The 19,056-nt window shown below is 39.2% G+C and overlaps 1 protein-coding gene across 1 annotated transcript; it reads right to left on the bottom strand.

Annotated features, from left to right (window-relative positions):
- Window positions 1-17,833: 17,833 nt before the first annotated feature.
- Window positions 17,834-18,755, bottom strand: LOC133819811 (organ-specific protein P4-like). The gene is made up of 2 exons (XM_062253162.1): window positions 18,648-18,755; window positions 17,834-18,411 (listed from the first exon to the last, which is right to left on the bottom strand). Exons 1-2 carry the CDS (start codon window positions 18,693-18,695, stop codon window positions 18,100-18,102), a joined length of 360 nt encoding a protein of 119 aa, XP_062109146.1. The 5' UTR covers window positions 18,696-18,755; the 3' UTR covers window positions 17,834-18,099.
- Window positions 18,756-19,056: the final 301 nt, after the last annotated feature.

Genomic DNA, 19,056 nt, shown 5'->3' with positions numbered 1-19,056 from the left:
GAACTCTTGGTAATCTTGCTTGCCCTATCTGCCACATGGCATTGTTCGCTAATGTGGTCGCCAGGTCGAAAATGACTCGGAATAGTAAGAAAAACAATGATTTTATGCCTAGAAGCCACCATTTGAATGAATAAAAAAATATTATGAAATGAAAAAGGGAATAAATATAAACTAGCATAATCCCTTAGCAACAGAAAAACATAACAAAAATTTTAGAATTAAAATCATACCTGAACTATGAAGAAAAATCTAACTCTAAGAATGAACAAATAACAAAAACCATAACTCCTATCATACAAACCTACAAATTTCTACCAATAAAAAATTATAAACACGCACATATCTGAATAGAACATTGATTTGATTCTACCCCCTAAAAACCTAAATTGACTTTCATGCCATTCTTTCAAAGATCCAACAATATTTAGAAGAATACCACCAACTTATTTAATGTATAGGAAATCTTTATTTATGTATAACTAATCCCATAAATAAAGAACAAGTTATTTAGATCATTCTATTTTAAAGAAGAAGAAAAAAGTCTAAAATCATTGATCTATATATGAAATGTACGCTAATTTCATAGTAGGAACAAGTTATTAATATACTATACATAGTAAAATAGGTAACCTGATACCCAAATTTAAACACATATGATCGAGTCCTATGTTACAATCTTTGTAGGTTTAGATTGCATAGTAATTGGTTACCCATAGGTTACTCATAAATCAAACACATGACATGTTACCTAGTTGGTAACTAGTTACCGTAATGATAACCCAAACTTGTTACTTCAAAAAAATTGTGATGAAAAATAACATACAATTAAAAAATAAAAACTGATCTAGAAAATGATGTACAGTAAAAAAACTAAGAAAAAAATTATGTGCAGTAAAATATTTTTTTCCTTTAAAAAATATAATAAAATATGTTGACATTTTGGCCAACGACAAATAAACGTCAAAACTACAGTAATCCTTTAATAGAAAATTCAACACCAATAATTTTATAGTGGTTCAGCCCCAATTTATTGGTAATAGCCTAATCCACTTGGACTTGTGATATATATAACCTACACTTAAGATCAGATGAACATGTATCAATTGAGTTTCTTAAGTGTAAGTGAAAAAGTACAGAATTTCTCTATCAAGAATACAATTTTTTTCTCAGAAAAATACCCCAAGAATGCCCGAGTTCCCAAAAGCTTCGCCAGAAAAATTAGAATTCGAATCCCTTCAATGATGCCATGAGCTCTTTATTTATAGGCTCATGGGTCGTACAATCAAAGTCCCCCAATAATAGGGATAATTTGGTTGTTCTAACCAACTCTAACTAATAATCAAGTTTAAAATACAACGATAAGCGATTACTTCGGGATATCTAAGAGATTCTCGCGGTAGTTACGGATGACTCTAACTGAAGTTGTTGCCGAAACTTTGTGAAGAGTCATTGGGCTGAGTTTTTGATCTGTCCGGTCAGCCAAATCCACTCCCTGAAGTGAGAATGGTCGGCTATATCACCCTTCTGGTTAGGCAAAACATCTTCATAAGCTGACTAGCCGGATAAACCTAGTTCCTAAAGCGATTGGTCGGCCAAAACACTTTACTGTTCGGATAACACTATTTTCTGAAGTGACTGGTCGGATATAAATTTTTTACTGGTCGGACAGAAACCTTACCTGGTCGGTCAAATTACTTCTTGACCAGATAAATCAATTTCGTGACCAGTAAAATCACAACTCTGAAGATTAATTTCAAACCTTTGCCCTTTTTGGTCAACACATTTATTGACTATTAATGTGTTATTCACTACCATGCATTTCCACTTGTCACTTTTGATTTCCACGTCATCATATTCAAATTTTGGGGATAACATTTGCCCCCCAAGTTTATTATATGACTTACTCACAGAATAAACTTTTTCTTAGTTGTTGTGGTTGTAAAAAAAACTGATTTTCCGCATTCTCCCGCCTTTTCAAACAAACCACGACTGAACTCTCTAGGCCACAGACATGGCAGTTACCCGTCCCCAATCGTGGTAGAGAGAATACCAAGAGAATTTCAAGAGTTTGAGGGTAAGTGGGAATTTCCTCTCTTCCTTTTAAATTGGCCCATGGGTGCTTATCACTCATAAGCAAAAAGGTTCATTTAAAATCAACCTCTTATTTTCTTTTGGCCGAAACCCCCATAGAGCTCCAAAAGTGCTCCATTTGCTTCAATCAAATCTAAGGATCCTTCAAGAAATAAAAAACTCTTCAAGATATTTGGGTAAGTTTCTCCTTCTTCATCTTCATTTGTAAGCTTTTTGAAGCATGAACATTTTGCTCAAAACTTAGCTAAAACTTGATAATGCCGAAAACCCCATTTGATATGCTCCTCTTGAAATTTTGTATGAATCTTTGATGAATGATGCAATCTGTGGTTGTTTTGATGTAATTTAGGCTATGGGTAAATCAATTTGGTCTCCAATTTCATGAAAATTTGAAGAAAATATAATTTTTCATTCCAAATGGCATATTTGGGTTTATGGGTATTTGATGAACATTTGTCTTTCCTTAGAAACTTTTGAACTCTTCAAATTCCACTTTTTGATCTTGTTGTAGTACCCCATGGGTAGGAAAACATGTTTGTGCCCCATGCTCTTGAGATTTGTTGTCTCCTCGGATCCTCTAGCCGATCGGTCATTTCCTTGGCCCCTTGAATATGTGTGTTGCTAATAGGATAGGTCGGGCTCCTCGGATCCTCTCTCAACTCCTCAGAAATTTCTTGGCCGATCAGGACACAAACCCATCTCTTCAAACCACTCGGACACACCATATCCGCTCGGTCATAGGCCCAGCTGCTCTGACGCACGCCTAGCCACTCGGACACCATAGCCACTCAGTCGCGCGCCTGGCTGCTCGGACACCATAGCCGCTCGGCCGCACGTCTGGCTGCTCGGACACCACAGCCTAACCGCTCGGACGCATGCCCTTAAGTCCTCGGGCTTGTACAAAATCTTTATGGTTCATGCATTTGGGCACAAAAAATTTCTGATTATTATTGTTGCTCTCATACATTTTTATCTGGGCAGTAAAATATTTTACTGAGTAGTAAATATTTTTTCTTTGCATTCATTTGTTTGTGTTTGTTTGGTTCACTCACCTCCCCATACTTTTTTGTAGATGAATAGTTTCGACTACAGGGGATGTGACAACCATACAAACTTTGAAGTCAAGCAACACTCCTCAAAGCATCAATTCTTCATCCAAATCTCCTAGCAGTCGTACTCACAAGGATTGCCTTCGTCGCCTTAAGAAAATCCTTCCCCAATCGTCTTTATACTTCCTTCACAAAGATCCTAGCAGTTTCTTAATCAACAGCGTCAACATCCGCCAATGAGGGTGAAAAAATCTAATCGACTTCCTCAAGACCAAGATCCTCAAGTGGCTCGAAGAGCGACACAAAAGGTAGTGGAACGTGATGAGGCTCAAACTACAGCTTCATCAAGGCCTCCTCGCCAGGTCCAAAAAGCTAGTAAACCCAGGAAAAAGACTACCCAGAACTTCACAACTGAGATTCACCAATTAGCTGCTCTAAAACCAAGAAAAGATGAAGATGGAACGCCTTCTTGGTTCATAGCTAAAGCTTCTAAACTCAACTCCAAAATGCTTGATAAACACATTCAGGCTTCAGGCCTTGAAGGAATAAATGAGATATGTCTGCAACCTCACCAGAGAGCTAATAATCCTGGTGGAACCTATTGCACCTAGTCTAGATACCACGTTTTTGCAGGAGCTTCTATCCCACTGCATCCCTGTTTTTGGTCAGCAGTAGATTACTTCAATGTCTCTCCCTTCTAGATAGCTCCAAATGGAATTCAAGAACTATCTGCTCTATATATTCTCTATCACTTTTAGGGTCGGAGTCCACCTACTCCTCATGAAGTGCATTACCTTTTTGACTTTAGGACCAACCCAAGCCAGAAGAATACATGTTTTTTCCACCTCTTCCATAGGCAAAAAGGGATTAAATACCTCCATGGTATCGCACATAAATCGAATCCTGGAAAATACAACATAGAATATTTTCTAACTACCGACATTAAGGCCAAAAACTTGGCTTTCATGCATGCGGGCCCTTTCCATCAACCTCTACCAACTAGGGAAATGCATTCCTAAGGAGAAGAACTTGCTAAAATGTCTACTGAAGAGAAAAATGTCAAGGAGTTGGTCAATGTGGGAAATCTTCAACTGGTGGTGTTGTTACCAAGCAATCAAAACATCATAAAAGGTAGTACTATTGAAGAAGCGAACACAACCGACCAATCAAATGCTGATACCGAAGTAGTGATGAATCAGTTCTCTCCTGAACCATCTCCCTACTCACGCCGACCAAGTGACCTTATTATTAGCGAACCTCTTCCAAAAGACCATCATAGATGTGTCGTTCCTACCAGGTCTGGGAAAGGAAAAAACCTTGAGCTCGTTAGAGAAGTCAGCTCATCATCTGAAGATGAAGACGACATTCTCGATGAAATTCTAAACTCGGGTTTTTCTACTAACAGTAACCATAGTTTGGTGCTTTATTATAGATAACTTTTTTTTAGAATGATTGTGTGAAATCTGTAAAGTTATGTGGTCATAGAAATTTTTTCATTTACTTATATATTATCTCTCATTTTTACTAATGAGGTTTGTGCTTCGCTTTTTTGTGCAGATCCAGATATGTTTAAACAATTCAACACTTCCTCTACCCACAAGAGGAAATCTGGGGAAGGTAGTAGCTCAAACCCTTCGAGCAAGGTCGCGAAAACTGTACCGACCAGCCAGGGGAGATTATCTGACCAGCCTATCACTATCCCACAATTGACTCCTTCATAAATTCCACCTTCTGCTAGCTTAACAACTACCTGATCGGCTAACTTAAGTGAGCCCCTTCACATTGCTGGTGATATTGGAAAAGAATTACTAGACCACACTCTTCACCATGCTACAGCAACTCAAACTTTTGAGCCTTTACCTCGACTTAGTGTTGAAGTTGTCCTAGAAAGAGGTCTTGCTCAACTGATGAGTGTAAGTATGTTATCATCAAGACCTCACACTTTGTTATTAATTGTTTTTACTCTAAGTAGATTTCTGTTATCCATTTCAGACACTTACCACTATCAGTCATGCTCAACACCGAGCAGTAGACTATAAGGAATTGGTCAAAGTCTTGAATGATCAATTGGTGGAATCCCAAGCGAAGATTGAACACCTAACCAAGTCTGAGAAAGATCTTCAAGAAAAAATTGAGCAGGCAGAGAAAATAGTTGCTGATCGAGATAGAACTTTGAAGGAGTTGACTAATGAGAACAACAAGCTCATCCAAACCATTAAGAAATTAACCGATCAGCAAGAGAAAAATGTTCAAGAGATTGAAGAGTTAAAATAGGACAAGGAAACTGATATGGCTCGTTATGAAGAAATCTGCTTCAACTGCTTCTACCAGATTTGGAAGTTAAACAAACCTCTCAACCTTGACTTTCTTTTTGAAGAAGCAAAAGCCGAGGAGCTCGCCAAATGTGAAGCCAAGGCTGCCGAGCAAGCAGCTCTTCCAGCTGGCATTGTGCCTGCCTCTCCTGCTTTATCTTTTCGACCCAAGGAGGTCCTTGATAACGAGGTGTTGACCAACCAGGAAACAGTCTTCCCGACCAGTGAGCCAACCAAGAAACAGTCTTCCCGACCAGTGAGCATCTTGGACCGACCAGAGAATATGTTTGGCCGACCAGAGGCCATGCTCAACCTGTAAAAACTTTGTCCCCCAGCCAGTAGTTTACTTCTTTTTCTTCATAATTTTGATATTTTGCTTGTACGACGGAGCTATTTGATACTTCACTTTACTTTTCTTAAAACATTCAAGTCTTTCACGAATAGTAAAGTCTCTTTGGTCTATGCCATGAATTTTCGCATGAGTACTTAGTTTTCTAACTTAGAAATTATAGACATTTCATAAATCCCTACTAAGTATACTTTCTCACACTCTTATTGCTCTAACATTTTATGAGCATAATGTTTGTTTTCACACAAATATATGCTTCTAACTTAAAATTTTGAAAAATTCCGAAGTTACTTAAGCTTTGTAAGGCTTTGTAAAACAAGTTAGCTTATATAGGCTTTTTTGACTTAAAAAATTTACAAGTCAGCCTAAAAACAAATATGTTTACTCGTGCTCTTATTGCCTATGTTGAATTATATACCAGTATACCCTATGTGCCCCCCAAGTGATCGAGGGTTGAAAGATCCTTGGTCACTTGCTACTTGACCGAATCTGTTCGAGCAGTTATTAGTCGTGAAACACATCGAATATAAAGAAGACATCCGAGCAGTTGAACACTGCAAGAATACTCGACCATTTAAATACTAGCAATCTACCTGGCCAGGTGGATACCGACCAGTTGAACACTGACCGGTGTTCCCGACCATAATTTTTTTTTTCAAATTTACTGACAGTTGAACACTGCCCGAGTAAAAATAATCAAGACATATGCATAATTTGTAGCAAGATTCAACCACGCTGCGCATGATCTCTTTTATTACTCATAAAAAAAAGGACAAAACGTGTCTAATAACGAGTCTCAAACAAACTAAAATTGTTTACAAATAAAATTATTGGTCAACAAATAACCAGCTCATAAACAAACTTAAATAACAAGTTAAACCCTTGAAACTAAGCTACCATTCTATAAGCGGTATTCATTGGTAATATTTCCTTAGGTGCTTGCCATTCCAATAGTTTCTTATCAGCTCTCCATTTAGTCAAGAAAGTTTGTAAGTGCCGGGTGGCAAGACTTGCTCATTCTGATACGGTCCCTCCCAGTTTGGTCTTAGCACTCCAGCTGCTGGGTCTTTGATGAAAACTTTTCTAAGGACCAAATCTCTGACCTGAAACTTTCGATCTCTGACTCTGGAATTAAAATAGCGGGCCACTTTTTGCTGATGGGCAGCAACTCTCAAGCTCTCCTTTTCTCATTTTTCTTCAACAAAGTCCAAAGACTCAGCTAACAACTGGTGATTGTCTACCTAGTCATATGTACTTCTCCGATGAGATGGAGGGTCAACCTCAACAGGCAACATAGCTTCATATCCATATGCCAAGGAAAAAGGAGTATTACCAGTTGCGTTCGGGCAGTAGTTCTGTACGACCAAAGAACTTCTGGCAATTCTTCTGCCTAAGCACCTTTAGCTTGCTCAAGGCGCTTCTTTAGAGTATCCTTCAAAGTTTTATTCACTGCTTCAACTTGCCCATTCGCTTGTGGGTGAGCTACCGAGGAGAAACTTTTTGTAATGCCATGTCTAGTGCAAAAATCAGTAAATAAGTCGCTATCGAATTGAGTGTCATTGTCGAAGACTATCTTCTTGGGCAGACCATAGCGGCATATTATATTTTTTACTACAAAGTCTAACACTTTCTTTGAGGTGATTGGTTCTAGTGGTTCAGCTTCAGTCCACTTAGTGAAATAATCCACAACAACTACCGCGAATTGCGCCCCTCCTTTTCCTTTGGGTAGCCTCCCCATTAGATCAATTCCCCATACTACAAAAGGCCATGGACTCTGCATCTGCTTCAAAACATTTGGAGGTGCTCTAGGTATTTTAGAAAATGTCTGGCATTTATCACACTTCTTCACGTACTCCATGGAATCTTCATTCATTGTAGGCCAGAAAAACCCTTGCTGCAATTTTTTTTTAGAGAGACTTTGCCCCCCAGCATGATCTCCGCAGAATCCTTCGTGCACTTCAGCCAACAAGTTCTTTGACTGGTCGGGTGTTATGCATCTAAGTAGTGGCATAGAGTACCCTCTTTTATATAATATCCTATCCATTATGATATACCTAGAAGCTTGCCTCATAATCTTCTTGGCTTCAATGCGATTGTCTGGTAAGATTCCTTGCACAAGGTAAGTAATGATGGGTGTCATCAAAGTGTTAACTAATGTGATGGGCATGGCTTCCTGCTCAGTAATACTCGGTTTTTCCAAGTATTCTATTGGTACTATATTCAAAGTTTCAGCATCTTTTGCACTAGCCAATTTAGCCAAAGCGTCTGCATTGGAATTCTGCTCATGTGGTACTAGCTTGATAGTGTACTCTTCGAATTGTGCTAGTAGGTCATTGGCTTTATTCAAGTATGCCACCATGCGCAAACCCCTTGCCTGATATTCCCCTAAAATTTGGTAGACCACCAACTGAGAATCACTATTTATTTCGACTGACCGGGCATGAACATCTCTAGCCAAGCACAATCCTGCTAGGAGCGCTTCATACTCTACCTCATTATTAGAAGCATTAAATCTGAACCTCAACGCGTAATTAATTCGATGTTTCTCAGGTGTGATCAATATAATTCCCACTCCCGAATGATGTTCATTTGACGACCCATCAACAAAAAGTTTCTTGGTAGGAAAATTTTCTCTCTGCCCAGTCACATTTGCTTGCCGGTCGAGAAGATCAAGAATCCCAGTGCACTCAGCAATGAAGTCTGCCAAAGCTTGTCCTTTAATGGCTGACCTCGGTTGGTATTTGATTTTGAACTGGCCTAATTCGATAGCCCATTTAAGTAAACGACTAGAAGTTTCTGGTTTTTTTAAGACTTGGCGTAAGAGCTGGTCGGTAAGTATTTTAATGGGATGTGATTGGAAGTACAGCCGTAATTTGCGAGATGCAAGCACTAAACAATATGCCAACTTCTTGATCACCGGGTACCTTGACTCCGCTCCTATCAACCGCTTGCTAACATAATATACTAGATGTTGTACCTTATCTTCTTCTCATATTAGAGCAGCATTGACAGCATACTCTGTGACTGCCAAATAGATAAAAAGGTCCTCTCCATCTACTGGTTTGTAAAGAACAGGAGGTTGAGCCAAATGTTTCTTCATGGCTTGAAAAGCTTGCTCACATTCCTTCGTCCATTCGAATTTTCTGCTTCTTCTAAGTAAGTGAAAAAACGGGACACATTTGTTTGTTGATTTGGAAATAAACATACTTAGAGCAGCAATCCGCCCATTCAAACTTTGTACATCCTTAGTTTTGGTTGGAGACATCATTTCCACGAGTGCCTTTATCTTCTCAGGATTCACTTCTATTCCTCGCAAGTTAACAATAATCCCAAGGAATTTTCCAGAACTTACTCCAAACGAACCTTTTAGTGGGTTTAACTTCATGCGATACTTTCTAAGTATTGCAAAGCATTCCCCTAGGTCTTGAACATGTTTCCCAGCTTCTTTCGACTTGACCAGCATGTCATCGACATATACCTTCATGTTTTTTCCAATCAAGTCACGGAACTTACCATTCACTAAACACTAGTAGGTGGCACTCACATTCTTCAAGTCGAATGGCATAACCTTATAACAGTATAAGCCTATATCTGTCTGAAAGCTGGCATGCTCCTCGTCGGGAGGGTGCATACTTATTTGATTATAGCCTGAGTAAGCGTCCATAAAGGACAAAATTTCATGATCAGAAGTTGTATCAACCAACTGGTCTATCCTGGGCAGAGGAAAACAGTCCTTGGGACATACCTTATTTAGATCGGTGAAATCTATATAGGTCCTCCACTTTCCATTTGGCTTGGGCACTAAGACTGGGTTAGAAACCCAGGCTGGGTAGTAAGCTTCCCTTATGAACTTGTTTTCCTTTAGACGTTCAACTTCTTCTTTCAGGGCCTTTGATCGATCTTTGTCAAGTAACCTTCTCTTCTGTTGCACTACTGGGTAGTTTTCATCCACGTTGAGCACGTGACTAATCAGAGTTGGTGAGATACCCACCATATCCTTGTGAGACCAGGCAAAGATGTCTTGATTTCTTTGCAAGAATTCTACTAGCTTTGCTCTTACTTCCACCTTTAAATTCTTTCAAATTTTGACCACTCTAGTCAGGTCATTTTCATCTATTGAGATCTCCTCTAACTCTTCCATAGGTCCCACTTCACTATCCAAATCCCCAAAGCGAGGATCAATGTCTATTCCCTCGCTTTGGGCAATGCCCTATTTGGGGACATCATCACCAGATGGGGTTTGCTGCTCAGTAATACCAGGAGTCCTTTCCTGGTCAGTAAAGTTTACAACGTCGTGCTGGTCAACATTCATCTCGTCTAACACTTCTTCTCCTTCTCTACACACAATCGTGTTATTCTCATTGACACCCCTTCGTGCCTTAACCATTGAAGCAATGTAACACTCCCTAGCTTCTCTTTGGTTTCCCTGGACACATCCTATACCCGCACTAGTTGGGAATTTCATAGTAAGGTGCCATATAGACACTGCTGTGTGTAGAGCCATGAGTAGCGGTCGACCAATCACCATGTTGTACACCGATGAGCAGTCTATTATTAGAAACTCTGTCATGACTGTCTTGTGCCTAGGAGCGTCTCCTGCTGTGACTGCCAACTTGATTGTTCTAGTCAGTGATAATCCTTCTCCAGTGAATCCATAAATAATTTGAGAGCATGGCTTCAAATCATTGACAGATAAATTCATATTTTTAAAAGACAATTTGTAGATAATATCCACCGAGCTTCCTATATCGACCAGGCACCTCTGTACCTTCATGTTTTCAATCTGGATGGTAATGACAAGCAGATCATTGTGAGGATACCAGACGTGTCTGGCATCATCCTCTGTGAAAGTGAGAGACTCACTCTCATATCGAGGATTTTTTAACGATCGCTCCTCAACAGTCATGACATCTGATGTTGCTGCCAACTCATGTCGAAGTGTCCGAGCATATCTCTATCTTGCTTTGTTACTATCTCCAGCCAGGTGTGGACCTCTACATATAGTGTATAAGGTAAATTCCACAGGCTCAGGTTGCAAAGGTGGAGATCTTTGTTGTTTAAACCCAGGATTGTTGTTGCTTCCTCCTCCTTGGGGTTTCTCTGCTTTATACTTTTTCAACTTGCCCGATAGGAGAAGAAATTCTATCTCATCTTTGAGGTGATTGCATTCATTTGTGTCGTGGCCATAATCTCCATGGACCCGAAAAAATTTGTTCATGTCCCTCATAGACATCTCTTTTCTGATGGGTGGAGGTTTCCGGTAGGGAACCTCTTTATGACTTGCAAGATATATTTCCCCCCGGCTGGCTGAGAGAGTGGTGTAATTAGTGAATCGGGGCTCATACTTGGTCAGTTTTCGTTCGAACCTGACTTAGCCTTCTTTTCTTCATGGCGGTCAGTGTAACGACCCAAAATCGCTATTAAGGCTTAAGGGCCTTGATTAGTGTGCCAGGAGGGCATGTTGGGATTTATGTGTGATTTTATGAGTTAAATGCATGGTTATGATTTAAAGCATGTTATTTGACTAATTGTTTATCTGAGATGCATGACTATGTGTATTAGTATGCATGTAGGCCCTGATTGTGTTTGAAGGGCATAATTGTAATTTTAGCCGCTGAGGGCATATATGTGATAATTGTATTCCGTGATTTGTACCACGTGAGTGTGGTGGTATTATTGTGATGCACGTGCCGAGACGGTCCTAGAGAGCAAATTAACTTAAGAGTCACAACGGGATTTCTATACCCGGCTCAGGAGGAGCCTAGGGGTACTTCGGGAATTTTATGGCTAAGATTGAGATTTAGCGGGTAATGGTTATTGGTGATTGAATAACCTGGGTAACCATTAGTTACTACTGAGAGTAACAAGTTCTAGATAGAAAATGGTAGAAATGAAATAGAAGTAAAAGGACTTAAGTGCCCTTGAGGTTAGTTGGGAAAGGATAGGCAAGGAGGGGTAAAATGGTCATTTGGCTGGGAATTGGATATATGGCAGCTGGGTATTAAGGGGTACACGGTTTGGGGCTTGGTCATTTGATGCTTTGATAATTTGAAGAGAAGAAGAAGGAGAGGGAAAAAGCTAGGGCATGAAGAAGAAGAAGGGAGCTGAAACTTGAAGACTAAGGGGATGAACCAAGGAAGCTTAAGGTTGGATTCTTGATTGAGGTAAGAGTTTTAAACATCCTTGGGTTTTCTTTTCTGTTGTGGTTTAAGATTTTGAAGCCATGGTTTAGGTTTGTCAAGCTTGGGTTGTGTTTTTAGCCTTTGGGTTTGAGTTTTCTGAAATTTGGAATCAAATGGGTGATTTTGAGTGTGATTGTGTTATTGAGTTGGGTTATGATGTTTATGGGTTGATGTAAGGTCTATTTGGAGTTTTGAGTTGGTTTTGGAGCTTGGGTGTGAGTTTGGGACGATTTGGGAGGTTTTAGCTCGGAGAAAATGCAGGGGAAAAACCCAGAAGTCTGGGTCTGCGAAGGCGTGCCGCGACATAGGTTTTTCGTGCCGCGGCGAGGGAGTCCCTGACTGATGTGTGCCGCGGCACAAGGCAAATTTCAGGTTCACATTTTTGGCAATTTTAGGCCTTTGCTTCGGGGGTTCGGGGGATGTCTCCGGGGTGTTGTTTTAAGGTTTTAGAGGTCCCGAGAGTGCGGGATTGGTCCCGGGAAGTGGTTTTGGGTTGATTAGTATTGAGGGATGTTTCTTGTGTGTTGTGACTAGGTTGTTGGTGAGGCTCGTGCTAGAGGACCATGCTCGCGGCTTTAGTGCATCAGGAGGCTCGGAATACAGGTAAGAAAACTATAACACCCGAGGTTAGGGCATGGCCCCAGATTGTATTATGTGCAAATGTTTAACCTTAAATGAATCATGATGTGTGTGAATGATTATTTCAAATGTACTATATGTGTGATTATGATGAAATGAACGGCAAGGGCCGAGTACGGCGTAAGCCGGGGCGGCCGTGGGCCGAGTACGGCGTAAGCCGGGGCGGCCGTGGGCCGAAAGTAACACCTAGCACATGGGATGCTATAATCAGGGCGGGGCCCGGTGGATACATGTGTTATGCTATATTCAGGGTGGGACCCAAGGGATACATGAGTTATCCTCGCGGTGAGAACCGATACCCCAGGCTTCGGTAAGGCTCTGGGGCGGCTTGGCCGTGTTTGCTTAGTCTAATGATTGACTTGTTTATTGTGGATTATCTGTTATGATAAACTGTATACATTGCATATGTTATGTTCTGCATGAGTTTTCTTGCTGGGCTTCGGCTCACGGGTGCTCTATGTTGCAGGTAAGGGCAATGACTGAGTCAACCAACCATGAGTACGGAGAGCGTGAAGTGACGCGTACATGTTTGGCCTGCCCGACTGCTTTGGTTGGGGGTTTATTCGAAAATGGCTGTAATAATCTATGATTTTATGATTTCTTAACTGTAACCTTATTTCAAGATATGATCAGTTTTCAAACCTTATTTTGGGATCCCAAATGTTTAATGATAGAAGTTTTAATGAAACGACGCATTTTCAAAGATTACAGCCTTAACTTTTAATTAGTCACACTTTTGCTCAAAACCTCGGTTAGCGAGTTCATTGCACACTATTTCGCCTTCAAAACTCACTTAGTAACGGCTCTAAGGAAGTAGGGCGTTACAGTCAGACTCGTTATTCCCACGTTTCTTTCCCCCATTTTGACCATTTCCTCCATTCTTAGGAGGATCAGTTTATCCGCCCGAATATTTTATGCATTTCTCCTCTTTCTCAATCGCATCATCCAATTTCATATACTTGTCCGCTCGGTCAAGAAATTGATGGAGTGTTAAAATTAGATTGATATATATACTATCCCACAAGGGGCTCCGATAAGTTATCCCAGAGGATATGGCAACCATCTTCCCCTCGTCTCTGACAGCAGTTGCTCGGTTGGCCTCTCTCATGAATCTTTGTATATAATTCTTTAAAGATTCATCTTTTCCTTGTTTGATATCAGCCAAGTGGTTGGCATAAACTGGAGGGGTCCGAGAAGCACCGAATTGCCTACAAAATTCCTTCCTGAAAGTTTCCCAAGAGGTAATGGAATTTGGCTTGAATTTCCAATACCATTCTTGGGCAGTATCAGATAATATAGTCGAAAAGACTCTACACCGGTAATCGTCACTTACACCGCGCAACTCCATTTGGTCCTCAAATTTCCCAACATGTCTAATGGGATCTGCCTTTTCTATATATATTGGTAGCACTGGTGCTTTAAACTTTACTGGCGGCTGGGCTGTTCTGATCCTAGCACAAAAGGGACTGCCACTTCTGTGGTCTACTACATCCACTTTGGAAGGATGTTTTTGACAAGCCTCGCACCGCGGCCGTTAGCGCATCAAGCTGGGCTTGGATGGCTGGTGCAACTGACGAGGTTCCAAGGTCGTGACCGCCTGGTCGAGCATTTCCATTTGGTGCACTGTCATCAAGTATTTCTACTTGGATGGCAGGATGGTTCAGATTTTTCCCTTCGACTGGGACAACCCTCCTCTTGTCACTGATAACGTCCCTTAGATCCTTCCGGGAAGTGCGTTCTCCTAACCGATCAAACACTGTGCTTCGAGTTTTTTCAGAAGGCTTACCACGCAGGACCTGCTCTTTCCCACTGCGCTGCTGTCCGGGATGTAGTGGTGGCCTCCCTGTACGTGTCGGGCAATCTTTTCCTCCTTGTTGGTCGTTGCCCTCTTTTTCCTTTGACCTGTCGGTGTGATGACTATCAACCTCATCACAACCATGTCCATCTTTGAACTGTGAAGTTCCCTTATCCCGACGAGTTCTAGTCTGATTATGCCTGGGTGGAGTCCCCTTACCACTTGATCGGTGACTCCCTGACCTAGAAGTTTCTGACCGGTGGCTCCTAGAAGGGGTCCTAGAGTTCTCCCTTTGCGTCGAGGGAGTTCCGGAGCGGATCCCATCATCCTCCCGACCAGGGGGATTACTCCTACTTCTGTCTGGTCCCCAAGAATCAGCTCTGCTAGCAGTTCTTCAACCAGCATCATTATTCCTTGCTCCCTAGGTGGCTACTCCTCGTGTTGTAGTTTAGGCATTGGCCTGGGTCAACTGCGTAGCCACTTCCAGAGCAAGTGCAGCCTCGTGGTGTCGCCGATCGGCCTCCTCCTGCCGTCGCTTGATCTCTTCGCTTCTGGCATCCATCTCCCGTCTTTGCTGCTCAAATGCAGCCTTCTGCCTGGCCATCTCTTCAACAAATGACTCCTGCCGAGCATTGAATTGCATCATCTCCTGTTGGAAGGCCCCTATGGATTCCTGGAGTTGTTCAACCTTTAGAGTCGTCTCCTCGAGCAAGTCCCTGGGCTCAGTCTCAGGGTTCTGAGGTCCAGGACCTTCTGATCTAGCAGGCTCTTTTGACGTGCCTGATTTCTTGGATGTCACATTGGTATTCTTGGGCGCCATAATGATATGATAGTAGTTTGTTTCTTCTCTTCAGGCTTTCAATGAAAGCACCAAAAATGTTGACCACCATTTTGGCCAACGACGAATAGACGTCAAAACTACAGTACGCCTTGAATAGAAAATACGACACCAATAATTTTATAGTAGTTCAACCCCAATTTATTGGTAATAGCCTAATCCACTTGGAGTTTTGATATATATAACTTACACTTAAGATCAGATGAACCTGTATCAACTAAGTTTCTTAAGTGTAAGTGAAAAAGTATAGAATTTCTCTCTCAAGAATACAAATTTTTTCTCAGAAAAATACCCCAAGAATTCCCAAGTTCCCAAAAGCTTTGCTAGAAAAATCAGAATTCGTATCCCTTCAATGATGCCATGAGCTCTTTATTTATAGGCTCATTGATCGTACAATCAAAGTCCCCCAATAATCGAGATAATTTGGTTGTTCTAACCAACTCTAACTAATAATCAAATTTAAAATACAACGATAAGCGATTACTTCGGGATATCTGAGAGATTCTCATGGTAGTTACGGATGACTCTAACTGAAGTCGTTACCGAAACTTTGTTGAAGAGTCACTGGGCTGAGTTTCTGATCTGTCCGGTTGACCAACTCCACTCCCTGAAGTGAGATTGGTCAGCTATATCACCCTTCTGGTTAGGCAAAACATCTTCATAAGCTAACTAGTTGGATAAACCTGATTCCTAAAGTGACTGGTCGGCCAAAACACTTTACTGGTCGGATATAATTTTTTACTGGTCGGTCAACAACCTTACTGGTCAGACAGAAACCTTACCTGGTTGGTCAAATTACTTCCTGACCAGATAAATCAATTTCGTGACTAGTAAAATCACAACTCCGAAGATTAATTTCAACCCTTTGCCCTTTTTGGTCAACACATTTATTGACTATTAATGTGTAATTCACTATCATGCATTGCTACTTGCCACTTTTGATTGCCGCGTCATCGGATTCAAATTTTGGGGATAACAAAACAATTATGTGATATAAAATATATAAATTATATATAAAGAAAGGGGTTACCTTTCTAAAAATTTGGGGTGTAAATATATTTATACCTCTATATTTTATATTAAATGAGTAAAAGATATATTTTAAAATCTTATAAAAATGACGAAAGAGAAAGTAAGGATAGATAAATTAATGAGAGAGAAAGTAACGTGAGATAATTATAACTAAAAAAGTTATGTGAGAAAAAAAAATTTGAGGACAACTAAAAATAATATTTTGAGAATTGTTGTTCTCAAAATATTTTTTTTTATAACTTTATTTTTTAAAAATAATTTTTTGAAAATAATGCAAACACCATACATATTTTCAAAATATAAAGTGAAGGAGCCAACAACTTCCAACTTTTACCAATTGCACCCCACATGTTGTATCTTAAGAGATATTTTTTATTGTTTAACAACTGCAAAATCATAGACTAAAATTACTTACCATCACAGAGATGATGATCGGATCATCTGAAGGGGTGTGGTGGTCTCGATTTATGGGAATGGCCCATAGATTGGAAGGAGAGGTATCATTGTGCGATGTTGGGAGATGCAATGACGTGTGGAATCCGCTAGCTGGCATTAACTTCTATAACAATGCTTCACATAAAAAAATGTTTGATTTTTTTTTTCTTTTTTCTTTTTGAAAGACGTCAAAATGTGTATTGAAGTAGCAATTTGACAGTGGCCTTTTCAGAAATTTTTATACATAATATTATAAACAATATTAAATTCGTTTTAATTAATGTAGCCGAAAATTATTACCGGATATTGATGCAGATGCAGATGCAGATGCAGATGCTAGAATGTATAAAAATTTGGGGTGTACAAATAAGATCCTATTTGGTAAATAAAGATGGATGATTTTATAAAAAACAAATATTTTAATAAATAAATTGGGGTAAACTTAACATAGGGAGTATATTTATATATTTTTAGGATGTAAATATAAAATTCCTTGTTAAAAAAAGAGTGCCTCTAAAAATTTGGGGTGTAAATAAACTCCCCTAATCAAATAGTGTGAAATGATAAAACTATGCTATTAAAAAAATACAAAACTTAAATCACTTAATTTACTGACAACACATGGCATATAGTTTTAAAATGTTTACAAAAATTTAGAAAAATAAATTCACATAATAAAACAATTCCTCCCACAAAGGGTATGGCATTCATCCTTCATCCTTACACGGGAGAAAGTTAACTTAAAATGGGGAAAAACTGTATTTAGAGAAAAGTATAATTTCCACATATATATAAATATATAAAAGAAAGAAATAGTAAGAAGAAAAAACCATAATTTTAAAAAATGAGATGACTTAATAATAGAATGATCCTTCATGAGCACAAATATCAATGATTAGGGGATAAGGTTTCTTGTCCGAAAAAAAAAGGATAAGGTTGATGGGTGAATTGAAATTTATAATTATAAATAAACATTAACAAATATTTTTTTTTTCTTTCTGAAAGACCCAATTATTTTTCTTTATAATATATATTTTTCATGTTAGCGGGCTTTATACAAATTTATTTATTTATATCAACTAGAGATTATTCGGAAAACATATGAGGAATATTTAATAAACTGTGTTTCAATTTATTCGTTGATAAAACTTCCTTATTACACTTTTTAACACAAACCATACAAGCCGGCCTTATAGACTTACTCATAACTGGTGATTTTAAAGCTCACTAGAACTTTAATTTAAATTAAGCAGAATATGATTGATATATATATATATATATATTCCACAACAACACACAAGCTATATTCCCATAGTAAACAGATTATTATACTGCATCAAATATTTATTATCTTCCTCTAGTTGACCCCGCTCTAGCTCAGTCACTGTAAATAGAAATTTCATTTTTCTTTGGCTTGAAATCTTCTGTGTATGCCTTATTTTCTGCAGTAGTAGTATCTTGATCAGGGTAAGCTGAGATATTTGGTGTTGGTTCAAAGTTGTCAGTGAAGACATCTTTATGATTGTTTTCATTACACTTGGTTTTCTGATCATGGGAGCCTACCGCTTGGCTTGATGATGATGATGCCATAAGCCCATGAATTGCTTCTGGCATTGGCTCATCTTTCATAACCTTTCTCCAGTATTCGCCCGCACCTGGTTCTGATCTTGATTCAGTGTAACTAACAATCTGCTCCAAATAGGTATAAGAGAGAACAAAAACACATGGCGTTAATTTTAATACGTTGAACAGTATGAGATTGAATAAAACGCGTATTTAATTCTAATTATATGGAACTTAATTAATGATGAATAAAAAGTAATCGTAAACTGAGATATAGTTAAGGTTACAGCACATGTATCAATATTTAATGAGTAATGATATGTAAACCCAAAATTATTATTTTAAAAGACTATGTAGGGTACCAAGAAAAGTGAAAGGAGAGCCAGAATAATAGCCCTAGATATTCTCATCACGACACTACAATGGTTTTCGTTTGCACCAAAATTTCTTCTTCTCTTCTTCTTAAGTTTTCGATGTGATATAGTTCTGGACAGCCCCTCCACTATTTATAGAACACAAGAAATATTAGAATATAAAATATATTAATTTATATGATTGGTTGAAAAATATTGATCATAAATTATTAATTGTAATTAACCACGAGAGAATCATGGTTGGCATGGGACCGAAACTGTTTACAATGCCAGAACATGTCACTCCATACGTGGGACTATGTTTTTATTAATTTATTTGTTTATATATAAACCTAATCCTACCAATATTTTATGATAAAGTCATTTTCCTTTGTGAATAAGTTGTTCATGTGTCGAA

This window comes from Humulus lupulus, chromosome 1 (genome assembly GCF_963169125.1).
Source record: "Humulus lupulus chromosome 1, drHumLupu1.1, whole genome shotgun sequence".
Classification (NCBI taxonomy): Eukaryota; Viridiplantae; Streptophyta; class Magnoliopsida; order Rosales; family Cannabaceae; genus Humulus; species Humulus lupulus.
The sequence above is the reverse complement of the archived record's forward strand: the minus strand, read 5'-3'. Positions and strand labels throughout refer to the sequence as shown.